This window comes from Biomphalaria glabrata, chromosome 1, assembly GCF_947242115.1.
Source record: "Biomphalaria glabrata chromosome 1, xgBioGlab47.1, whole genome shotgun sequence".
Lineage (NCBI taxonomy): Eukaryota > Metazoa > Mollusca > Gastropoda > Planorbidae > Biomphalaria > Biomphalaria glabrata.
This window is the reverse complement of record NC_074711.1, coordinates 86,774,467-86,801,663: the sequence shown is the minus strand read 5'-3', so window position 1 is coordinate 86,801,663 and position 27,197 is coordinate 86,774,467. Positions and strand designations below refer to the sequence as shown.

General features: G+C 34.2%; 1 protein-coding gene and 1 long non-coding RNA gene across 3 annotated transcripts; both read left to right on the top strand.

The window, feature by feature from the left end:
• The first annotated feature begins 505 nt into the window (after positions 1-505).
• Positions 506-26,387, top strand: LOC106054274 (zinc finger MYND domain-containing protein 15-like). Of its 2 annotated transcripts, none has more exons than XM_056018347.1 (11): positions 506-570; positions 1,185-1,395; positions 2,500-2,716; positions 3,084-3,239; positions 15,376-15,521; positions 17,321-17,443; positions 19,714-19,929; positions 21,005-21,099; positions 25,358-25,523; positions 25,903-25,961; positions 26,154-26,387. In XM_056018347.1, exons 2-11 carry the CDS (start codon positions 1,194-1,196, stop codon positions 26,355-26,357), a joined length of 1,584 nt encoding a protein of 527 aa, XP_055874322.1. In that variant the 5' UTR covers positions 506-570; positions 1,185-1,193; the 3' UTR covers positions 26,358-26,387. The 2 variants fall into 2 exon arrangements, with proteins under 2 accessions (XP_055874322.1, XP_055874321.1); XM_056018346.1 differs by having other exon boundaries at positions 3,081-3,239.
• On the top strand, positions 8,412-14,746 carry LOC129924244 (uncharacterized). The gene is made up of 2 exons (XR_008776245.1): positions 8,412-8,990; positions 14,255-14,746. It is a non-coding gene; the product is annotated as an uncharacterized LOC129924244 (long non-coding RNA).
• Positions 26,388-27,197: the final 810 nt, after the last annotated feature.

Sequence of the window (27,197 nt, the reverse complement as noted above, 5' to 3'; positions counted from 1 at the left end):
CATTCAAAAAGAATGTGCTAATTATATCTTCATCTAGTTATCTAGTATCAGTAGATGAGTAGATCTATAGGCCTACCATGCAAGATAGATTTACAACTATTTACACAGTTCTATTGAATCTAAATAAACAAAAACCAAAGCATAGATAGATGTAGTCTATTTATGAAATATCCGCTGTAGCGTTTTAGCATTTATAGAAAAAACTCGGTTTAGTATTTAGTAAACCTGTAGTAAAATTAATTGAGTTTTTGAATTTTGTGTGTTTTTTTTTTTTTTGCAAATGCTCATTGTGTTTTTATTTTATTGATAGTGTCTGCAATTTGAAGTACATCTTGAATCTTTATTGTACAACATCTAGATCTAGATAATAGACAATTTGTATGGGTAAATAGATCTAGATCTATGTGGGCGATCCGTAGCGTGGAAAACGCTGATATTTTTATTTATTTTTTATTAAATCTAGTCCGTAAAAAGAACAACCGTATTTTATATTTATGTGTCAGTGAAAGTAAGGGAAGCTACTGTCATTGGAAACATATGTAAACAAGGAGACAAGATTTAGAATTTAGGGTAATTCTGCAGGAGATTTCATAAATGTTCTAATAATTAGAGCAAAATTCTAGCATATTTCCTCTACCCGTCCACCGGTTGGTGTTGGACTTTGTGCTGGCCACATGACAACCTGTTAATAGTGTTAACCGTAGACCACAGAAAGTGAAACAGATGACCTTTAGTGCTTTACATCATCATCATGATCATCTGCACTCCAGACTCCAGTATTAGTATAGTACTGTATACTGTATAGCCTACTATTAACTATAGGGGATAGACTCTAGTAGTGACTATAGACTAACTATAGACCTCAAAGTCTGAAAGGGGAACTTTACTTTTACTTACTTTTATATCCTCCACACTGCCTCAACATAATGATTTAAATGACATAGTATCATCACATAGTCAATTACTACACTATTACTAGCACTACTGCCACTAGTAATGCTCATCTTTTCGGTTAATTAATCAATTGATTAATGTCATGTAGGCTTACACTTTTACATTAGTTTTATTGTGTTTATATTTCAGTTACTAGACTATATGACTACCAGTATATGATTCATAAATATAATGTAGTTTTTTATGGTTATATGCCAATTTAACTTTTGTTTTCTAATGACGATTTCTAGTTCTTTAAGATGTCAAATCTCAGTGATATGAAACCTAAAAGTTTTACTGCTGAAGATGTTTTTAAATTTAATGAAATTTTGGAGGAAGCAAAGGACCCACAGCTGCTAGTATGCAATGATTCTATTTTTGAACAAAGCTACGCCCAAAGTGATCGCATTAAAACTTTACCATATCAGGATACATGTTGGACAATGGAAGAAGTAGAATTAGGTAATGTTGTCTGGCATCTGTAAATTTAGGTTTACTAGCTTTCTTACTAATTTAATTGTCCTGTACTTAAATTTAAATCCTTTACAAGGATTTCACATTGATTTGAATAACTTCTGAATACATATCTAATCTAATTGAAATTATTGTTAATCTATTTCAAAATTGAATGATATGATGGTGAGAGGTAGAGTTCCAAATTAATGAAGCAAGCCTAGGTTTCAAGGTTTAAATTTTATAGAGAGTCACTGCTATCTATTATATTGAGAAAGATAAATGATTCCTCATGTTTGTTATAATAATAATAATAATCTTTATTAACTGTGAGGAAATTTGTTTTACAATTGTGCATTACAAAAAAACAATTATGATTAGAGAAAAAAATGTGTACAATAGCACACAAGACATAGGTTCATACCCCAGTTTCTCTTTAACATTACATGCAAAATTTACAACACTAAGTTACATATTGTTTAATGATTTAATTGCCAAAGTAACAAAGTTTTTGTGTCTTTTTGTTTTTGTGATTGATGTCTTAAATATCTTCTTTGTGATGGTAAAATATTAACCAATTTTCACAGAAACACAAGCAACTGATTCTAAGATTTATTTGTTAATGGCATCAGTGTATATATAACAATGAGATGCCCCTGTACCTTAGAGAACTGATTACTCCATATGTCCCCCAGAGAGCCCTGCGCTCAATGGACTCAATGCTTTTGGTGGTGCCACGTTTCTCCCTCAAAAGCTACGGTCTGCAGGCTTTTTCAGTGCACGGACCAAAGGTTTGAAACTCACTCCCCGTTAATTTCAGACAGACAACATGCTATACCACTTTTAAGAAGAACATTAAGACCTACTTGTTTAAAACTTTTTTAGATTAGTTTTTGATTTTTATTGTCGTGTTTGTGTTTGTAATGTTATTACAGCGCCTTGAGCCTACATTTGTTTGTTAACAGCGCTTTATAAATAAAATTATTATTATTATTATTATGGTCAGCCTTAGAAACTGACAAGTCTTACATTATCTGCCCATAAAATTTTTTACTTTATTAATTTTAAAATATTTTTCATGAAGTTAATAAGAAAACTTTGATCCTTTCTCAGGTGACTCTAATGAACAGGACACAAAAAGAGTGATTATAGTTAGTGAACTTTCTTTTCAATCAACGCAAGAAGTTGTAGAGATGAGTGTTGCACTCACAGCCTCTGTTTCACTTGAAAAGCAGACATTGCATTTATTAAGCCATGCATGTCTTCATCCTCGAAAGAAGCATGCACGACGACCCCATTATCTTTTATTGAAAAATAATGTGAATGAAAGGTGAATTGAATTTTTTTAACTGACTTTCTTTCTAAGCCTTATAAAAAACACTAAAATTTTAAAATATATGTTTTCCTAAATAGCTTTTAAAGTACATTTGTAAATCATACAGTGTGCATACAAGTTTTTAAAAATGTTTATTATATTTCACATTTCAGTTTCTAATTTTATTAATTATTTTATTTATTTTTTCTATTTGTCAGATTTTTAGAATTAATAATTTATATGGTACTTTCAATACCATCTTTTTCCATTCCTTTCTGTTTTTTGCCTTCAATTGAATTTCTTTCATTGATAGACCCGTCCATTCTTTAATGTTATCTTCCAATATTTACTAACAAGATTGTAACTGTCTTATCACAAGCAGGTCTATTCTGAAAGATATTCAAGACTTTGGAATCAATTTGATTGGAACAAGTCTCACTGATACAGTGCCAGTAAATGTGAATCCACCAGAAGAAGCACTTTTTTATGTGTGCCATAATTGTGGATTAAAAGCAACACAAGATTTCTTCATCACATGGTAAATGAAATTGACATTTTTTAAATTTTCCAAAATCTATATTACCTGTTAATAATTGAGTGTTAACTGGGATTAATTGTGTTATGTTAGACACCTTATTTATATAGGTTAGTTATTTTAGTTATTTAGCGACGCACCATAGTAGACGCATATTGAACGGGACTAGTGACGTTTGGGATATGTTGGGTTAGAGACCGGAAAATCAGTTAGCGATAGAACATTCCGAGGGTAACGACGTGTTTAGTGACAGAGACTTCTACTGTGGCCTTTTATCAGAATAAATCTATGTGAACTTGTTCATCATCGTTCGACTACATCTCTTCACTTGTTACAACTGATGTGCCAGTTCTTGTTTGTGTTGTCGTTCAACTGCACGTAATACACCCGAACAATTACACCCAAACGATTGCAGAGTAATTGGTTGACTTCAAGACAGCCTGAACTAGCAACATCACAGTGGCGACCCCGACGCCCGAAGTCTGAACATCGAACCGGACCTCGAAGCAGAACGTTTACTCAGGTGAGGGTCGTGCACTCGAAGATATAAGATTTCATCGGAGTACGGCTGAACACAGCATCATCGCAGAGTGACTTTGTTCTAGATCTACAAGCAGTCGTCGCCTGTTTGATCGTACGTTCAACGAGCCGTTAACTCAGGGTGACCTTCGTCAGGACCGTAATCATCGCAACGTCTGGTCTACGTAACCAGTATACTATCAAAGCAAGCCTGATCTTCATATGCTGAATCGACCTACAACCAGAGAAACCGTTCATTCATAACGGGTGAGAGATCGTTAGTGAACCTGTTGGACATATTTTTTCTTCGTCATAGGAGCCACATCGAGTATCAAGTTTTACCTCGTCAGTTTCGAGAAGGACAGTTTGCCCGCTGTCAGAAGTATTGTGAGTACTACAAGTTTGGTAGCTAACTAAATCGAAATCGCTCTGTCGTCTTACCCTTGGAGAGATTCTTGTGGAGCAGTTTGCTCATTGAACCGGTTGCGTGCCACTTTTATAACGGTCACTGTGTTTAACCTTTGGAAGGTTAGTAAAGTTAGTTGTATGTATCAGTACTGAACATTGATTTATCTAGTATTCGTTGGTCTAGACGATATCTAGACGTGCTGATATTGAAGTTGTGGAAACAGCTACATCCACTTAATTTCGTTAAAAACCGTTAATCGTCTAACGGAACGTCGTCGGAGGTGACCTTGGTCTCACCTAGTCTACATTGGACAGTTTGGTCTAGTGAAGCAGAGTACAACAGCAAACTTCGTCGTACTACCAGAGTAGCAGCAGAAGCAGTGAACTATTTTAGAGAACCGTTATTCGTCAGTCCAGATCAAGTCATCGTCAAGAAATTCGTTATTCGTCAGTCGTCCAGATCAAGTTGCCGTCAAGAGACTGTTATTTATCAGTAGTCGTCTACACAAGTCAAGTCATCGCCAGAAGAACCGTTAACCTATTCGTCAGTAACTGTGTACACAAAGTCGTCGGAACTACACATACGGTCATCAACAGTCGTCAAAGAAACTGGAACATTTTGCTGTGGCATATCAGGACATCTGTGGCATTACGTGGGATACTGGTAGCACCGGAGAACAGAGTCAGAACTGGAAGAGAGGCAGTGGAATTTGTTGTGATCTAGCATATTCGGGAGTCCGAACAAAGGGATCTTTCTTATCAAAAGCTAAGTGGGATTGATGTGCTTGGTAAAACCGTGTACCGTGGCCACTACATAGCAGTCGGAGCGCAAACCTGTGTGTCATCAGTCCTAGTGTGTCAAATCACCGTACTGGAGTCATGGACGCTAATCTATTACGTCGCATAGGACGCACATGTGTGTTACTCAAATCACGACTAGACAGCGAGGTTTTCCGAAATATTCGTCGACTTGGCATCGGGCGTAAACTGCCGACAGTTCGTGGGTCTAGGGCTGGGCGTCTTATTCGCCTATGGTATAACCTACCGCAATTCAACTCAACAGATACATGTCACACAGTTTCCAGGACTCTTAACTGTGTTGTTAACCCCACCCCTACCCCTGTCATTTCTTCTACGACAGAGTTCAGCAGTTCCCTACTAAACTGTTTTATTAACCACCCCACCCCTATTGCTCCTCACACAACAGAGGTCAGATGTCCCCATCAAAAACCTATAATTCGGGATATTACTCCTCCGGTGTCTTCAAAATGTGCTACGCCTCTGGTGACTATATCCTCCAGTCTGCTTAAAATAATGCACCTCAACGCCCAGTCATGCAGTAACAAAACCCTTGAGCTTGCAGACACCATCACTGATGATAGCTACGACATCGTTTTCCTTAGTGAGACATGGTTTAAAGAAGTTGGTGATGAGCCAAGAACCATTGAGCTAACGCCCCCAGGCTTTATTTTAAAGAGTCTACCTCGAAAAACAGGCAGCGGAGGGGGCTTAGCAATACTGTACAGAGATAGTCTAGCCAAGTATGTAACAATAAGACCTGAAAGCTCAACGTACACGACCTTTGAGATGTGCGAGTTTCGCCTTTCCCACCACAGTAGAACACTGACTTTTATTTTCCTGTACCGCCCACCACCAAGCAAGAGAAATAAACTGACAACAAAAGTTTTCATCGAAGAATTTCAAGACCTCCTTGACAGTCACATATCAACAAAAGATCTATTTGTCATAGGCGATGTGAACTTGCATTTTGACAGTGAAAATGAGACATACGCGATGTCGCTGAAAAATGCGCTAAAGGATCGCAACTTAGACCAACTGATAAATGTTCCGACACACGTCAAAGGCCATACTCTTGACTGGATTGTTACAAATGCAAGTGAGCTTGTAGCCAAACTCAATGTCTCAGACCGCGGCTTGTCAGATCATTTTCTCGTAAAATTTGAAATGCGCCTATCAAAAGCAAAAAGGCCAAAGAAAAACGTGACTTCCCGTAAACTTAAAGCCATAGATATTGCCTCCTTCAAAATGGACGTGACCTCTTTGCTGTTGCAACAGAGCAACACAGACGTTCTCAGCAATTACAATTCTTGCTTGAAAAAGTTGCTGGACAGCCATGCACCTCTTGTCACTCGTACAGTCTCAGTTAGGCCATCTGCACCCTGGTTGACGGAAGACATAAAGACTGCCAAACTTATTCGCCGACGTGCCGAACGTACATTTCAAAAGACAGGTCTGACGATACATCGACAAATATACATACGAGAAAAAAACAAGGTTAACCGTATGATTAGAGACGCAAAAGCTAGTCATATTCGACAAAAAATCGAAAATTCTGATTCTTCAAAGGAGCTATTCAGGATCACCGCTGAAATGTTAGGGGGAGCAAATAACGAACGTTTGCCGTCATCTATCCCATTATCTGAACTTCCTGATTCCTTCAATAGATTCTTCATTGGGAAGATTGAGCAGATTAGAAATGACATGCCATCCCTCTCATCACAGCTTGACCACTCTCCAATTTTTCAAAATACTCCTTTTTGCGAGTTTCAGCGTGTATCTGAAGATTATGTCAAAAGTACTATTTTGAAGATGCCAAATAAGTCATGTGACCTTGATCCCATTCCAGCCTCCTTGCTCCTTGAATGTTTAGATGAGCTTGTACCTACAATTACCAAAATTGTGAACTCTTCACTGACTTCAGGCATTGTACCACAGCAATTTAAGCATGCACTTGTCAGGCCCTTATTAAAGAAATCCAGTCTTGACCCGGAATGTCTAAAAAACTATCGCCCGGTTTCAAATCTTCCCTTCCTGTCAAAGCTTCTGGAGCGCATCGTGTTAGTGCAAATTCTTTCTCATCTTGAACAGTACTGTCTCTTGGAAGAATTTCAATCTGCATATAGGAAGTGCCGTAGCACAGAGACAGCAGTGGTCAGGGTACTAAACGACTTACTTCACAATTCCGACAAAGGCCACATATCAATTCTTTCTATGCTGGACTTGTCCGCAGCCTTTGATACGCTAGACCATGAAATTATGATGGCCAGATTCTCTGCAACTTTTGGTTTAGCAGGAGTCGTCCTAAAGTGGCTTGGATCCTACCTGACGGAACGCACCCAAAGTGTCGTTGTTAGCGGGACGGAATCAACAAGCTTACTTTTGAAGTACGGAGTACCCCAAGGATCAGTTCTAGGCCCAGTACTGTTCACTATGTACACATATCCACTCAGCGGTGTCATACGGCCAACCGGCATCTTATACCATTTCTTTGCCGATGACTCACAGTTATACGATTCATCAGTACCCTCAGAGGTGTCCCATCTGGCAGAGAATATCAGTGGTACCGTTGCAAGGGTGAGCGATTGGATGGTTGAAAATAAACTCAAGATGAACGAAGACAAGACAGAAATAATTAAGATTGGCACTAGGAACAATGTCTCAAAAGTTGAAAGCACAGATTCTCTCTTTATCACGAACTGCCATGTTCCTTTTGTCCATGTAGTGCGGAATCTTGGAGTTTTCTTCGACTCAACACTATCTTTCGACCCACACATAAATCAGCTCTGCAAAGGTCTTTATCTGCAGCTGCGCAGATTAGGCCAGATCCGACCATATTTAACAACGGAGTCAACAAAAACGCTAGCTGTGGCATTCATACTCTCCCGCCTTGACTACTGCAACGCCGTGCTAGCAGGTATACCTGATGACAAAATAGCCAAGCTGCAACGTATACAGAACAACGCCGCTCGAATAGTCCTTAAAAAAACTAGACAAGATTCTGCTACTACGCTCTTGCGCACGCTCCATTGGCTTCCCGTGAAAGCGAGAATCGATTACAAGGTCGCCACACTTTGTCATCAGTGTATATATAACAATGAGATGCCCTTGTACCTTAGCGAACTGATTACTCCATATGTCCCCCAGAGAACCCTGCGCTCAATGGACTCAACGCTTTTAGTAGTGCCACGTTTCTCCCTCAAAAGCTACGGTCTGCGTGCTTTTTCAGTTCACGGACCAAAGGTTTGGAACTCACTCCCCATTGATCTCAGACAGACAACATGCTATACCACTTTTAAGAAGAACATTAAGACCTACTTGTTTAAAACTTTTTTAGATTAACTGTTATTTCGGCAGTTGTGTTTATGTTTGTAATGTTGTTACAGCGCCTAGAGCCTACATTTTGTTTGTTAACAGCGCTTTATAAATAAAATTATTATTATTAAGTGCCATTTTTCTTATTAGTATATGTTTAGATTGCCCTTAGAAATAGATTTTGTCTAAATTTGGTATGTTAGCCTGAGTAAATTCAGGTGGTGCTGAAGCCTTAAACCCGTTCGGGGTAAAGACATAATTTAGATGAAAAGCTATATTATACGTTTAGAGTTGTAATTTGTTTTGTTTGTGTAAACGTCATATCCGTTGTTGCCTGGTTACTTCGTGACGTCATCATTGTGTGCCATATTGTCATATCCCAACCCATAGTGATAGTCTCATTTAATTATTTCATTTGTTTATATTATTTTAAATTATTTATTTTTATTAATTTAATTAGATCTGTATTTTTTTTCACTTAATGATAGAAAGTGCGGGTAGGATTCTTTCATTGTGAATCAGACTAAAATAATTTTAGTTTGAGCGGTTAAAATCAAATATGATTTTGCCATGAGAATAATGCCGAAACTGGCTATGTAGTCAAACACTATCGTCTGGCTAAATTTAGATCTGCAAATTGTTGTACACCTCTTTGGTACAATTAAATCATCTAGACTCTAATTTGAAATATTATTAATTGAAAAATGAATGAAGGTAGTACATTCTAGATATATATATCTTGTTGAAGATATATTTGACATTGTATACACATATTTGTTTCGTATGGTTAAATAGAACCATAATCTACTCTAGATCTAGACTCTAGACAGTCTTTGAATTTACTCTAAACAGTTAAAAACACTTCACTGTGACTTCAGTCATACCAGATTTTAAAATTGATCATAGTTATTCATACTAGATCTAAAAGTCATAGTGCTCTTGATAACTAGATCTAAATAGTATTATTATACATACTATAATATACTAGATTTAAATTTGTGTGATACTAGACCTAATATACAGATTTGAATATAACCATAATAACTCAGACTAGATTTACACATTTACTAAATCTATAGATAGAGACATAACACTTAAAACTGGTATAAAAGTGTGTAAAAACTTTTAAAGTATAGCCATAACCAATATAGGCTAAGTAAAATATATATAAAATATAAAACACAATGGCTACATCATCATATGTGGACCTTAAGGAGGTTAAGGAAACAGCTATGCAGGATGGAAAGGCCATGGAGTTAAAAGGAAAGGACTTAGCAGCTTATGTACAGCAAGTTGTGAAGGAAGAAACGGAACGTCAAAGACAAGAGATAGAAAGACAAGAAGAAAGGCAAGACAAAGAGAGAGAAAAGATTAGAGAACATGAAGCTAAAATGGAGAAGATGAGATTGGATGCAGCACAAGCCAGAGCCCAAACTGTACAAGGAAATAACACAAATAACTCAAATAATTATACCACTCAAAGAGACAACCCTAATTCGCAGACATGGCTAAAGAGAAAAATACAAAGTTTTGATGAACAGAAGGATGACATTGGTGATTTTCTGAAAAGATATGAGGCAAAAATGTCTACATTTAATATGCCTGAAGAAGAATGGTCTGAAATACTGATAGACTTTGTTCATGGTCAAGCTCTAACAATATGCCAAAATCATGACCATCATATTGATGATAGCTATCAGATTTTAAAAAGAGAATTATTGAATGCCTATGGTCATAATGCTACAACTTTTAGAAAGAAATATTTTGACAATATACCATCATTAGGAATAGAACCCCAAACTACTATTAATATGGAAAAGGATTTTTTCAATAAGTGGGTAAAATTAGAAAAAGTGAATAACTCTTATGAGGGACTAAAAAATTTTATTTTAGTGGACAACTTTGTAAATAAATGTGATCCTCAATTACAATCTTTTATTAGAGAAAGAAACCCAAAAACTATAGATGAAATAACAGAGATAATGAGAGTATACAAAAATGCCTATCCAAATAAACCATTTTCTGATAGAGATAAGAGCAAAGTAGATTTAATAGGATACACCAAAGAAAATGTTGATAGAAGTAGAAATAGAAACAGATCAAATAGTGGAAATAGAAAATATAGTGAAATAACCTGTTTTAAATGTCAAGGAAAAGGTCATATAGCAGCTAACTGTAGAAGAGGGAATAGTAGGTCTGGAAGTAGAAATAGATACAATGAACAAAATAACAGTAGATATAGGAGTAGAGATAGGAATGACAGGGGAAATTATAGAAATAGGAGTTACAGTAGGGAATATAAAAATAAAGGTGCAGATAGGGTATATTTCATGGAAGGAAATAGGAACAATTTTGCAGTGTACCCAGGGTTTGTAGATAGAATTCCGGTGGAATTAATCAGGGATTCAGGTTGTAACACTTTGGCAGTAAAAACTAAATTTGTCAAACCTCATTGGTATAAAGGGTTTACTAAGAAAGTAGAATTAGCAGATGGCACCGTAAGGGAATTTAAAGCTATAAGGGTGTACATTGAAACTCCATTTTTCACTGGCTATTGTGATGGCATTGCAATACCAGAAATGAGATATGATATGTTAGTAGGAAACATAAAAGGAGTTAAAGAATGTTCTAGAAAAGAATTAGAAGACTGGCAAAACAAATACAAAAACATAAGACAAAATCATGAAAACATAGAAACACAAAATATAACAAGTATGATAATAACAAGATCAATGGATAAAAAAGATGAGAAACAGGAAAATACAATAAATGTAATAAGTAAGGATGAAGAAAAAGAAACCAGTAATGTAATACAAATAGAAAATACAGATGTTAAAGAAAGAGAGATAGAAAATGAAAAACAAAATAGTCTTGAAACACAAATATCTCAAAGTGAAAAAGAAACAACACCCACATTTGCATTAGAACAAATGAATGACAATATTATTGGGAAAATTTATTCAAGAATATCAGATAAAAACAATAATAATCCAATGGAGAAATTTTGTATAGAGAATAAAATATTATTTAGACAAACAAGTAATGATAACAAGAAAATAAAACAACTTGTCTTACCACAGAAATATTGGAAAGATGTTTTAATCATGACACATGATAATAATTTAGCAGCACATAGGGGAGTAAAGAAATGTTATAGGAATTTGTCAAAACAAGTATTTTGGCCCAAAATGAAAGCAACAATCAATAAATACATAAACTCATGTGACATATGTCAAAAGAGATCTAATAAAAGCCTAGTGAATAAAGCACCTATTCAAGAAATGGATGAACCTACAGCACCATTTCAGAAAGTATCTATTGATTTAATAGGTCCTTTAATTCAAACTGAAAATAATAACAAATACATTCTAACAGTAATAGACATGTTTAGTAGATATCCAGAGGCAATCCCATTATCAAATACAAGTGCAGAGAATATCATTAATGCCATAACTCAAAAAGTAATTACAAGACATGGTATACCTAAAATTATATTGAGTGATCAGGGATCTCAGTTTAAGTCAGAACAATTTAAGAAATGGACTAAACAATACAATATACAACACATATACTCTTCGGTTTATCACCCGGAGAGTAATGGTTTATGTGAACGATATGGTGGTTCATTAAAAAGATCACTAACAAAAATAATTCAGAATAATCAGAACAAGTGGGATCATTACATTAACTATGTACTATTTGCTCATAGAAACAACATCCATGAAGCAACACAATTTTCACCATATGAAATAATACATGGAAGAAAACCTAGAGATGAATTAGATGTTTTTAAAGAAAATATAATAAGCAATGAGAATAAATTAAACAATGACAGTGAAACAACAATCACAACAGAATTGAAAGAAATATGGACTCAAGCATATAACAACAATAAGAAGTACAAACAAAGTGCTCATGAGAATCTAAATAAGAAAAGACAATTGAAAACACTAGAAGTAGGAAACAATGTATTAATATTGATAAATGACCTGAAAAATAAAATTGGTAAACAATGGAAAGGTCCATTTAAGGTGATAAAACAAATTAGTGATGTGAATTATCAAATTGAAATAAATGGGAAAATTAAAACATATCACATAAATAATTTGAAACTGTATCATGATAGAGAAGATGAGTTAATACAAAACATTCAGGAGGAAATAGAAAATACATTTTCAGAAAGAGAAGAATGCTTGATGATAATAACAAATGAAAATCACAATGAAAATGATATTAAGGAAATACCTGTAATTGAAACAAAAGAGAATCAAACTTGGCAAAAGATTAATCTTAATAATTTAACTAAGGAAAAGTCAAAAGACATAACTAAAATAATACAGGAATACAAAGAAATTTTTTCCAGCATACCAGGAAAAACAAATATTATTAAACATGACATTAAAGTAACAGACCCAAAACCTATCAAGCTTAAACCATATAGAATACCGCTACATTTACAAGACAAAGTAAAGAAAGAAATAGACAATTTACTAGAATCGGGTATAATTGAACCATCAACATCTCCTTATGCTTCACCAATTGTGATAGCCAAAAAGAAGAATGGAGATATAAGGTTATGTATTGATTATAGGAAACTTAACAACATCACAGAATTTGACCCATATCCAATGCCAAATATAGAGGATATTTTACATAAATTAAATGGAGCAAAATTTTTTACTAAATTAGATTTAACTAAAGGTTATTGGCAAATACCTTTAACAGAAAATGCAAAACCTTACACAGCATTTGTAACACCATATGGTATTTTTCAATGGAATTATATGAGTTTTGGATTAGTAAATGCACCTGCCACATTTAATAGAATGATGAACATGATAATTGGAAACAAAGAAAATGTTATTTGCTATTTGGATGACATATGTATTTTTAATAATAGTTGGGAGGAACATTTGGTAGATGTAAAAGAAGTGTTCAAAATAATAAAAGAAAGTGGACTTACAATTCAAGCAGAAAAAGTAGAAATAGGATTGGAGGAAATAATTTTCTTAGGACATAAAGTAAATAACAACATGATTAGCCCTATTGAAGATAACATAAAGAAAGTACTTAATATTGAAATACCTACAACAAAAAGACAAATTAAAAGCATATTGGGAATAGTAAATTATTACAGAAAGTTTATAAAGAACTTAGCAGAAATAGTGAATCCATTAAATGACTTACTTAAAAAAGGAAAACCTCAAAAAGTAGTTTGTAATGAGGAATGTGTGAAAGCTATTGACAGAATTAAAGATGTTTTTAGTCATGAACTAATATTAAGACTACCTGATAAAGACAAAATATTTTATGTCACAACTGATGCATCTGGTAATGCTATTGGTGGTTGTTTAATGCAGAACTATGATAACTTACATCCTATATTATATGTAAGCAGAAAATTGTCAGAGGCAGAGAAAAAATATAGTGTCATTGAAAGAGAAGCCTTAGCTGTAATATGGGTAATTACTAAGCTAGAGAGCTATTTAATAGGAAGGAAATTCATATTATTAACTGATCATAAACCTATTCAGTATATACAGCAAAAGAGCATGAAAAACAGTCGTGTTTATAGATGGTTCTTAGCATTACAGGAGTATAAATTTGAAGTGAAAGCTATTAGTGGATCTGTGAATATTGTAGCTGATCTATTGTCTAGAATGACATTGAAATGAAATAATTTTGTAAATAAACTATGATTATATTGAGTATGTAATATATATTAATATATTGACACCATTTATATGTTATGGAAAAGGGAGATAAGTAAAGTTGATATTAAGCATTTAAAAGTAAGTATGGATATTTTTTCTTGTGTGAATCATTTCATATATCATTGACGAAAGTTAGTTCTATGGAAAAGGGTGAGTATAAAAGAAAAATGGACAAAAGCGTATAAAAGGGTGGTAAGAAAAAAAAAATTATTGAATGTGTAAATAAAGTATATAATTGTTTTTTGAAATGTTGTATTTTATCAGATTACTGCCAGTGAAGAACATTTGTGACGTGTGACGTGCCCATAAGATGCCACATTTTCTTTTATGATGAACTGTGTACTAGTGAAGATGATTTTGGAATGTTATGAACTGTTATGAACATTGACATGAATATGAGAAACTGTCAAGATGAAGATGTCAAGATGAAGAGATCAAGATTTTATGTTTGTGGTCTTCCCCTTAAATTGAAAATGCCTTTGTAAGACTTGACAGTAGTGGAAAAATATTGACATATTTTTTTTTCAAGGGGGGGAGGAATCTGTTAGACACCTTATTTATATAGGTTAGTTATTTTAGTTATTTAGCGACGCACCATAGTAGACGCATATTGAACGGGACTAGTGACGTTTGGGATATGTTGGGTTAGAGACCGGAAAATCAGTTAGCGATAGAACATTCCGAGGGTAACGACGTGTTTAGTGACAGAGACTTCTACTGTGGCCTTTTATCAGAATAAATCTATGTGAACTTGTTCATCATCGTTCGACTACATCTCTTCACTTGTTACAACTGATGTGCCAGTTCTTGTTTGTGTTGTCGTTCAACTGCACGTAATACACCCGAACAATTACACCCAAACGATTGCAGAGTAATTGGTTGACTTCAAGACAGCCTGAACTAGCAACATCACAGTTAATATGTGGCTTAAAATAAAATTATAAATACCTGTTAATTAATTAACTTATCATTTCTGGGAAGTTAAAAAAAACAAAAAAACTTAAGAACAAAAACATGTCACTTAGAAGCAAGCAGAGTAAAAAAGAATAGCAGGCAAATTAGATGAAACAAAATTTGTGTGGTATAAATTTAGCATAACAAGAGTAAACTATTTGGACTGCTAATTAAATGCATTGCTACAGGCTTCATTGTGAAAGGCAGCAGTAGATCAATACAGTAAATGTGTTTTATTACTACTGAGTCTCACCTCCAGCTGAGTAAATATAGCTTATAGAAGATTTTTGTTTAAAGATACATATATATTAATAACTTCATTTTATTTTCTTATATTCACACTTGTGTTGATTTACTGTATGGACATACAACATTTCTCTTCATGACTTGTACTCTTAGCCAGTTCTGTCTTTATATTTTTTTTCCATTAGCCCAAAGTGTTCTGCAGTATATTACTGTGATGAAACATGTCAAACAGAAGCTTACCATCAAAGACACAGACTGGAGTGTCAAAAGTTTAGTGCATGCATGAACAAAGAGAACTCTCTTGGCAGATTTTGCTTTGAATTTTCTGAAGGTATTCTTTTTTTAATAGTTGTTTTTTTTTTATTATAGATCCACGGGTAATAAACACAAGCTAAAGCAGCTTTTAATCTCTTTTATTGCTTAAGCTTGGCATCCATTGCCACGAGGAAATTGTGGAACATCTGGAATAGTAACATCAGTTTCTAAGTTAAAGTAAAGCTGTATTCTTCTGTAGTGGTCTCTGTACCTCTATATCATTGTGAAAGAGGCTGAAAGAGTAATTCAAGACTTTTAGAGTAAATGCTAAAGAAAAATTGTGGGTATCAGATACCAGGTGTGGTGATTATGTTTGTATATATAGGATTGTAAACAGCAGTTGATAGAAGCTGGATTATAAGATTATTTATTATTTTTACTATTTTTTTCATTGGCCCATTGGTTGGTTTTAGAGTAAATGCTACAGACAAATTGTGGGTATCAGATACCAGGTGTGGTGACTATGTTTGTATATATAGGATTGTAAACAGCAGTTGATAGAACCTGGATTATAAGATTATTTATTATTTTTACTATTTCTTTCATTGGTCCATTGGTTGGGACAGAGTGTCAGCGCTTGAAGTTTTGTTATTGTTGTTGGCTGAGGCCTGAGTTATGGAGTCTAATTGTACGATATGAGTAATATCGAAGTCAGTTTTCATAATTATGTGTATATTCATTTAGTTAACATTTGATGTGTTGTCTTCAGCTACAGTTACCCTGATTACTTTTATTAAAGTTAAATTTTTCTTGTTAATTCATCTCTGGTGTCTCTTTGAGATATTGAAAGAAGTATTACTAGTACGTTATACGTCAAGTATAATCCCAGTAAGGAGTTCACAACGATCACAACACCAGGAAAAGAAGCCAATTGAGTTTTGTTACAAGTCAACGCTCTTGACTGGCAAAAAAGTCGAAACTCGTCAATACTGTGAAGAAACAAAAGCTCAGCTGGGTTGGTCATATTGTAAGACATTCTCACTGTCTAAAGTCATCCTTCAAGATACAGTGGAGGGGGCGCAAAGAAATCCAAAGAAAAGCTGGCTGGACAATGTAAAAAAAAAGGACTGGCCTGTCTATTGATATCCTGCGACTACTGTCAATCAAGACAAGAACAGAGCGGTACAAAAACTCGTTCGCACCTTACTCTGTCAGACTATATCAACACCACCCTTTAATCAAGAAACATGAAAAGGACCAAGAGGCCTGTGTGTAGTCGCTGAATGAACTCTTTTATGTTGTGTCTGCTCTATTTATGTAAATGTTTCTGTTGTGTTGTTTTTATATGAGAAAAGAGTCTTTGTAATCACAACAAATTTCCATAAGGATCAATAAAGCGGTCTTAGTCTTAATCTAAGAACAGCTGCAGCTGACAAGGAAAAATGGAGGGATTCGGTTACCCAAACTGTCACAGAGATAGATGAGGTAATAGAATAATACTTTTATGTTTTCTTCCCATTGCTGTCTCTGTCTGCCTCTTTTTTTTTTCCTGGTACTGTTCCCTGAAGGACCTTGTGATATGGGCATTGAGTTATAGTTTGCGTTATTAAACACTATTTTAACACTATCATGATGGGGTCTGATTTAACCTTGTCCCTAATATATGAAATTCAAAACAAAATTTACATTTTGATCTAAATTCATTTGCAAAGCAATTTGTTGTATATCCTAGCCACACTAGGATCGGTAGCATTGTTATTCACTCAAGATTTAAATAAATTTATCTTGTTTTCAATAGTCATTTAACATTCACCATAATTATAGCATACATCTTTTTATAATAATGTAAAAGTTTTTCATTTTTTTCATTTCAAGTTTGTACACAGAGAAAGTTTGCTAAACAAAAGTTATTTAACTTCTTGAAGTGTCATGATGTCTTTGATCAAGGTCTGTGGAGACGAGAATGCCAACTTTCATGCTATAATGACATTCCATATGGTTAGTTGTATTCATTTAACATATAAGATCATTGATGTTGTAATGACACAAGATGCGTAGAAGTTGATGTGAATCGGGTTTTTCCTAAGTAATGTGACGAGTAAGAACAGAGTAGGATTATGAACAAGAAGAATAACGGACAAGACGCCTAAGAGGACGACGCTAGGCTAGCGACGACAGAGGACTGTGCCCTTTTTATTGTTTATTAAATTGTTGAAGTTATCAGCCTGCGTTATTAAGTATATTCTTGATTCATTCTGTTGTTGTGTCATATGGACTCGCATGCACCATTAACATATATATACTCATCAACAAAATAGACCATCAACAGATGTGGCGACCCACGACGGCCAGGGCGTCATTTTGATCTACAATCTAGTTAACTTCGTGTTCTGGATATATCTATCTACAATTCTACACTTGGCGAAGTACACTGGAGAAGTACTGGATTAACATTCGTTTATTTCTACTAGATCTACCCTACGTCTGTGCTAATTATCTGGACTGCAGCTGGATTTTGGCATCTTTGTTCCAGTGGATCTAGACTTTCTATTAGAGAAAATTCGAAACCGTTACCAGCGTCTAGCTTTGTCAGCCAGGTTAGATATTTTTAGATTGAACCTGGATCTATATATAGATCTATATTGACTATATCTATTGTGTCTGAATCCAGAACTATTTCGTCCGTGTAAGTGATCTAGGGCAGTCCGTCGTCAGTATACCTCTATCTAAATATATATACCTCAAGAGTGAAGATACCTCATTTTGTCAGGTTTATCTGTTTATTGTGAGTACGGAAAGTCATCTGAGTCTACATATCTAGTATCTACAAGCTGACCGTTGGATCGAGTCACCTTGTCAGGTTTGTTTTTCAAGCTATTAATTGACTGTTGCAGTGTTGCTGAGCTTACAATCTAATCTACACACGAGTGATGGTATACCCTACTACCACACTGCGTGACCATCTAATCAACTTGTAAAGTTGACTCATTTATATTCATCAAAAGAGAGAGTTGGACTTTGTCATTTTTTTTACCTCTCTTGAGACAGCACCACCAGCTTGTCTCAATATTGACTTATGTTCCTGACCTGAAGACAGAAGCCAGCAGAAATATGTAATGACACAAGATGCGTAGAAGTTGATGTGAATCGGGTTTTTCCTAAGTAATGTGACGAGTAAGAACAGAGTAGGATTATGAACAAGAAGAATAACGGACAAGACGCCTAAGAGGACGACGCTAGGCTAGCGACGACAGAGGACTGTGCCCTTTTTATTGTTTATTAAATTGTTGAAGTTATCAGCCTGCGTTATTAAGTATATTCTTGATTCATTCTGTTGTTGTGTCATATGGACTCGCATGCACCATTAACATATATATACTCATCAACAAAATAGACCATCAACAATGTATATCACTAGCTAAATCCTGGTATATATAATTCAGTACAAAGTAGACCTAAGTGTACAATAATATCTTTAAATTACATAGTTTGTAAATCACAAGATGTAGTTATGCGGCTATAAAATTTTTACACATGCAGACTTAAACTACTTTTTGAAGATTTTTTTTTAGTATTGATGTTATTGCTTGTGTTAGACACCTTATTTATATAGGTTAGTTATTTTAGTTATTTAGCGACGCACCATAGTAGACGCATATTGAACGGGACTAGTGACGTTTGGGATATGTTGGGTTAGAGACCGGAAAATCAGTTAGCGATATAAGATTCCAGGGTAACGACGTGTTTAGTGACAGAGACTTCTACTGTGGCCTTTTATCAGAATAAATCCATGTACAATTGTTCATCAGAGTCGACTACATCTCTTCACTAGTTAAAATAGATGTTTGTCTCGTTCTATCTGGATTGTTGTTCAACTACACGTAATACACCCGAACAATTACACCCAAACGATTGCAGAGTAATTGGTTGACTTCAAGACAGCCTGAACAAGCAACATCACACTTGTTAACTGATTTTTACCCAACTCTTCTTGACTCACTACATTACACATTTTCTTATTATGCGTCATTATTGCTAAAAAATAAAATATTTTTTCAAATGTTTTACTCCATTTTCTGTGGAAAAAAGTTTTAATTTGTAATTTTAAATTGAGTAAATATAAATGATCTGTACTGCCATCAGAATTAATTTGAGTGAATCTGTTAATTACTGTAGTCATTATTTTTGTTCTCTATTGAACCATTTAAATAATATTAATGCATTTAATATTTGCTAAGCTTTGTCTCTATTTTTTTTCTCTTCTAAAGGTGCTTTGCCAAATGATGAAAAACTTTATGTACTTCCTCTTGAAGGTGTTGTCCTGCAGAGTGCTCTTGTAAATAGCGTTAGCATCGACGAACCTCTGAAAGACTGGTCAGACTATTATAACTTGAGGGGATTTTGGCTGGACTCTCCAATAGCTGGACTGCTTCACTACCCCCTCACTCTCTATTGGATCATAACCACCTGCCTTCCAAAACATTGTAACTATGTTGTTACTTTTTTAGCCTTGACTTTTTGTAACAACACTGCATGTTCTTTGCCTGGTGTTGATTATCTAGTGGAACTATAATAAAGAAATTGTAAAGGCTAAAAGAGTGTCAGGCAGGTCCATCCAGATAGCTATTATTTAGATTTAAGATCATGGGATGGCTGCTTTGTCCTGTGCTATGTGCCCTGGTCTGTGATCTCCATAATCCCCAGTTTGAACTCTGCCTGATTTTATTCCCAACCATTCTGATGGAGGATTGGGCTAGGATAAAAGTTTGAAGTAATCTCCAAAACATATAAAAGGAACAAACCTTATTATTTGTGCAGATGTAAAAGTAGCTTTGAACTCTGCCTGATGCTATTCCCAGCCATTCTGATGGAGGATTGGGCTAGGATAAAATTTTGAGGTAATCTCCAAAACATATAAAAGGAACAAACATTATTATTTGTGCAGGTGTAAAAGTAGCTTGAAAATAACACTCACATTCATTCTATTCTTTTAAACATTCATTTTCCTTTTAGTGATCCCTCCGAAGAAGTGTGGTTACATCTTGTGAACATTAAGATCTGCTTATTTTTTCTTTGAAAGTTTTGAACATTTCTTCGGAAGTATAAATAACTATTAGCTCAAAGCTGAAGTTGGCAGGGCTTGAGCTTGGGACCATTGAGATGACAGTCTGAAGTGCATAACTCATGACCACTAAGAGTGCTTTGTGTTAAGACTCTAGGAGCTTGAGCTTTCATATGGATTGAAAGAGAGACTCATGTATGTTGACTCCTTGTTATAGATGTGGCCTTAATATTTCTTGTTACTTGTCATGATCTCAGACACTGGGAAAAGTGCAACACCTCTTCTTATTCTTAGCCTTACATGATCATGTGACTTTAGAATTGCTTTCATTTTGTATTGTGCTAGAGAAATTTCCAAAAAATACGCCTTATTTTTATGCTATTTTGTTTTCCAATAATTTATATTTAAGAATTAATTTAGAAATTGTATATTTAACAACAAGGTTACTGTTTTGTTTTTATTATATTTTAGATATTGGTTTTTCATTTGACAATTAGATCCTGAGGTGTTTGAAAATATGAAGACGTCTCATTCAGTTGAAGTCCATGTACTTGGAGCAGAGAAAGAAGCTGAAATGTTTCACCCATTTTTAGTAAGTTATTTTTTTAGCGCATTGTTTCTCAACCTTTCCTTCCTATACCCCTGCATACAGAAAAATGTATGTCTGCCTTGGCCCCACACTAATAGATTTACTGCATTCTGAGCTTCTGAAATGCACAAGGTTACCACCGCCTCCTGGTTTTCCAGAAGCTCCTGGAAATCTGAAATTACAAAATATGCAAAAATGTTCTGGAAATCTCCTGAAATCGTGAAAAAAAATTACGCTACAAATGTTTTCTAAAAAGCGCAAGAGAAATCATGCAAAAAAAGCCGATTTCATATTAAGATTCTTTGATGTTTACATTTTTTTTTATCATTTTGTTTTTCAGATTTTACCTTTGTGACATCTTAGATCTACAGTATCTTTGATCTAATGTATAGATCTATCTAGTATTTTCTTTTAGGAACTCATAGACTTTGCTTTTACTTGGTCTTGGATTATCTTTCAAAATCATTGGATTATTTACAATTCTTATTATAAATTATTGGAATTAGATTAGAATCTAGTTTAGATAATTCTTATCTTAGAATCTAGAATACATCAATGTAAAGAGAGAAATCTTGAACCTTCAATAGAAAATTTTAAATCTAGATCTACTTTGTCTTTGTAGTGCTAGAATCGGCCGATGTAGAGATATAAATCTAAACTGATATTCTAGATCTAGACTGGCCTACTTGTTCTTGGAATTCAATTGGATCTAGTCAACATCAATCTTAGAATAGATCTATAGATAGCAGAGTTTAAGACATTGGTCAACATGTATGACAAGATTAACACATGAAATGCATAGGATGTAATTAACCTTTTTTTTTTTGAAGTAAGTTTTGTATATATAAGATCTACAGATGACTTCACTAGCGCTACATCTGATTCTTAGGTTTAGATTTTAAAAATGTCAGAATATTTAAATTCACTTAATTTTGTTTGAACACTTTGACTATTGGCTAATGAAGCCATCAACTAACAAAAGCCTTCTGTAAAATCTGGGATAAAAGTGTTGATATATCAAATAAGGCAAAAACGATTTAACTTCTCATATGAAATCTTCAAAACATCTACAGAATGTGAAAGCTGGATCGCAATGTTTGTCACTGTCGTCAGTATTTAAAATTAAGAAAGCAACACCAGTGAAGCCTAGTGTCCATCTTGTAACTGCAGCTCTACAATCATCATCTGAATCATCTTTGATACAGGCACCTGACAAACACCTGAAGTGACAGGAGCCTCACAAATATAGACAACATCCCAAAGTTTCATTGTAGCTCATGTTACTAATGAACGCACTCTCACTGCGGAGATCCTACAGTCTTTAAAAGTTGTTGTAGATTTCAACAGTTGCCAACAAATAAATGGAATGTTTTCTAAAATGTTTCCAGACAGCATTATATAAATCGCAAACAAATTTCTTGTGGTCCCAATAAAGTGGCATATTTAATTACTTTTGGACTTTGGACATTTGTTCGTGTTCTGTTAATGCTATCACATGGCCAGGCTCAAGTTGACAAAGACTTCAGTGTAAACAAAGAAGCTGTGAGTACAAATATGATAAACACTGATAGCCAAAAGAACAATTTTGTGACTTTATTGATCTTTCTTGTGGCATAGACAATAGTATTATTACAAAGCAGACGCTAATGGCTGCCAAGGTATCCAGAAAAAAAAAATATAAACAATATCTGAGCCAACGAGCAGAAGACAAGAAGAAGGACACCATGAAAAAGAAGAAGAAAGAGGAGTTTGGGAAGCTTGACAATGTAAAGCTTAAAAAATGTGCCTAGAAAAAGTTATAAATTCTTTGCTTGAATCAGCTGACAAGTCAGCAGAAATAACTGAAAACACTGGTTGTCATAGGTTAAAGCTGAAAACACTACATGTCAAAAGTTAAAGCTGAAAACACTACTTGTCATAAGTTTAAGGCTGAAAACACTACATGTCATAAATTAAAGCTGAAAACTCTACATGTCATAAGTTAAAGCTGAAAACACTACATGTCATAAATTAAAGCTGAAAACACTACATGTGATAAGTTAAAGCTGAAAACACTACATGTGATAAGTTAAAGCTGAAAACACTACATGTGATAAGTTAAAGCTGAAAACACTACATGTGATAAGTTAAAGCTGAAAACACTACATGTGATAAGTTAAAGCTGAAAACACTACATGTGATAAGTTAAAGCTGAAAACACTACATGTGATAAGTTAAAGCTGAAAACTCTACATGTCATAAGTTAAAGCTGAAAACTCTACATGTCATAAGTTAAAGCTGAAAACACTACATGTCATAAATTAAAGCTGAAAACACTACATGTGATAAGTTAAAGCTGAAAACACTACATGTGATAAGTTAAAGCTGAAAACACTACATGTGATAAGTTAAAACTGAAAACACTACATGTCATAAATTAAAGCTGAAAACACTACATGTGATAAGTTAAAGCTGAAAACACTACATGTGATAAATTAAAGCTGAAAACACTACATGTCAAAAGTTGAAGGCTGAAAACACTACATGTCATAAATTAAAGCTGAAAACACTACATGTGATAAGTTAAAGCTGAAAACACTACGTGTCATAAGTTAAAGCTGAAAACTCTACATGTCATAAGTTAAAGTTGAAAATACTACGTCATAAGTAGTATGAAAACATTACATGTCATAATGCTGAAAATACTGCTTGTCATAAGTTTAAGGCTGAAAAAAACACATAAGTTCAAGGCTGAAAACACTACATGTCATAAGTTTAAGGCTGAAAATACTACACAAGTTAAAACTGTAAACATGGCTTGTCATAAGTTAAAGCTGAAAATACTACTTGTCATAAGTTTAAGGCTAAAAACTCTACATGTCATAAGTTTAAGGCTGAAAACACTGCCTGTCATAAGTTAAAGCTGAAAGCACTGCCTGTCATAAGTTTCTTGTCATATGCTTATCATAGAGGCTAATGCCTTGAGAAGAAGCATGAGACAAAAAGAAGTTCAAAAAACATCCGTCCAAATAGATGCCAAAGCTAAAGAAATAGGGGGGGCTTAATGTTGTTTTTTGTGTTTTGCTTTATTCTTGTTCATTGTATTTTTTTTTCAGTTCATTGAGTTTGTTTCTCTTATCTTTTACTTGCTATATGAACAAGATGGTAGTGGTGTTTTTTTCAACCCCTGTTATGGAATATTTTTCCCCCTTTTGTTTTAGTTATTTGTAGGAATGTACTTTTTGTTGATAACTGAGTTAGAAAACACAATTTTGAATTTGAAGTTGTTTTTTCTCATTGTTTCTTTTATTACAATGTACATGCTTTGTGAAAAAAGATGTCTTCTCCTGAAATGGAATATATTAATTATCTATTTTTTAAGTATGAATGCACGTTAAACAACTATCTTTGCCAATACAATTTTTAATTTTTTTTTTTCCATTGTTTCTTTTGTTCATTATGTGTGCTATGTGAATAGTTGTTTTTTCCCTCCTAAAATGTCATATTTTCTTCTGAAAACTCCTCCAAATCTCCTGAAATAACAGTTTCACTTTGGTGGGGGTGTTGTGGATGGTCATTGACGCGTAGCACCAAACTGCTGGTACGCAACTAAACTGCTGTATTATTATACATCACATATTAACTAATAAAACTTGAAATAACTTGAATAACTTATTATGAACAATATTATACATGCCTTTTATTAAAATACAGACAAATTTTAACTTGTGATGAAATAAATGGGGTAGACTTTCAGTAGACTTTAGTAATAATATAAAATGGTATTCAGAAAAAAATCTAATGTTACCTCAACATTATCATAGTCATCTCTCTACATGGAAGTGGGAAGCGTGGTCGAGAGGCTAAGTGCGCTTGAACTTGCCTTGGCTTGGCTACCTGTAAAGGGGGCTCGAGGTTCGACACAAGACTCTGGCAGAGTTGGGTTTACTGAGCGCCTAAAGGCAGCACGGAAAAACCTTCTCCTCGATACCCCCTCCCCCCACTGGTCCAAAAATGAGATTGGACCAAAGCGCTCTGAGCATGCTATAAGCATGAAAGTAGCGCAATATAAAAGCCATAATTATTATTATTATGGAACAAGGTGAATGTTCTTAACAAATATGACAAGTTACTTGAAATATGAGCTGTGAGCACCTATTGTGAGCAGCTATTCTTCATTACAGACATTAATATTACTTTGCTTATTACTAGTACTGTACAATTAATGTACCAGTACACATTTAATTGTTTAAATAGAGTTTTTTTTTATTATAACTTCCAGGAACTAGCCAGACTTCTATCACCATTAAAGGTTCAATTACATTTATTTGGAGACCAATTAGTTCACCATAGTTCATGTTCCTCTGAGAATCTTAGTTTCAGTACCCACCCAGGATTTTATCATGCAAGCATATCCTCAGTCTCAACATTACCTCACATGGCTATAGGTAAGGCCCTTTAGTTGCTACATCAGTTCTGCACATCATCTTGTATAGAGTTAAGGCCCCTGTTTGCTGTAAATTAAATCGACTGTCTCAACATTTCCATTTTTAATTGTTAACATTTGATGAATAAACAATTTAATTTTTGTTTTTAGATTCTGACCACTGAACTTAATATTCTACTGATTAAGTTTGTGGTATTAGTAAAAAAAAAAAAAAAAAAAAAGAAATTGAAGTTTAAAATGATAATATCTAATCACTAGAATTACTTTTTTTTTTTGTTAATGAAAAAAAAAAACATTTTTTTTAAAGATTAGGTATTCTAGAAATATTGATATGTTATATAAAGTACATAATAAACTAATGAAATGAAGCTTCATTGCAGGTTTTAATGCTGGTCTTAGTGCCTATCCAAGTTTTAAGGAGACCCTAGAGATTTTACTTGTAAGTGATTTCCAAAGAGAATTCATTTATCATTTGAATGTTTGTAGATTTTATTTAGTTCAAACATGGCCTAAATTGAACTAATGTGCTGAAATTCCAATCCTTAAAAAAAATATAACATTAATTTTAGACACTCTCATAGAGTTTTATTTTGGTGTCACAAATAATGTTAAAATACATTTTATATTCCAGCATCAAAGGTGCCCAGTTTATTGTACAGATTACTGCTATCTGAGTCTCCTACATTCAAGAAAAGCTCTGAAAAAATCAAAACTTGGGTCCCTGAGTGATGCTCAAATAAACCCTTTCCGTTGTCCTTTTAGAATCTTTACATCAGACTCGAATCTGCCCAGATACAGCAACGCATGGGCTTTTCACATTAAATCATTGAATTAAAACGCTCATTCTGTTTTCTTAGTCCTGTCATGATGTTGATTTTTGGAATTATTTTCCTTCCATGCAATTAATAAATGTGCCAATGTTTTAAGACAGTATTGTTGAAGGGGCCAAGCTGAGCTAGTTGCCCACTTCAAAAATTCATTTAAATTATTTTATTAACAAACAGAAATTCAGTTTGACAACAATTGGGGTCTTTCTATGGGATGTTCGGTTCTCAATAAAGGGTTTATGTTCCATTAGTCTTCCCACAAGCCATCTCCAACACATTCTGTCTGCCAAATGTAGGTAATAGCAATAGATTTAGATAACAGGAATATGAAGGAAGTGCCTGTTGTTGGGTGCACCAGGACAAGGATTCCACATTAGGCTACATACATTGAGGGAAACTTTAGACAAGAGAAGCGCTCCGGGCCCAGCCCTGTCCACTGACAGAAATCGTTCTCACAGCGCTCTGATTCCCTGTGGACTTTTCCCAAGGTCAGATGTGGTCTCAATGCACTAGGTTTTGGAAGAACACTTCTTGACAGAGATAGCACAATTTTATTGTATTTTATAAGATATTTTATGAGCATTATAACCCATTCTCTCAACACTAATATAGATATTAAAAGAGAAAAACTTTTCCCACTGACTTGAGTGAGGTTTTATTTCTATTGAAATTGACGCCACTAATATCTTAAAACAAATTTACAAATGAGATTTACAAAATGTAAAAAAAAAAAAAAAATGTTTCTAAAAATAGCATCTTTTAATGATGTGCATTTAATGAAATGAATTAATTGTGATAGCACTAGTATTTCAAAATGTTGACATGCATACTTTGAATTATTCATTTAA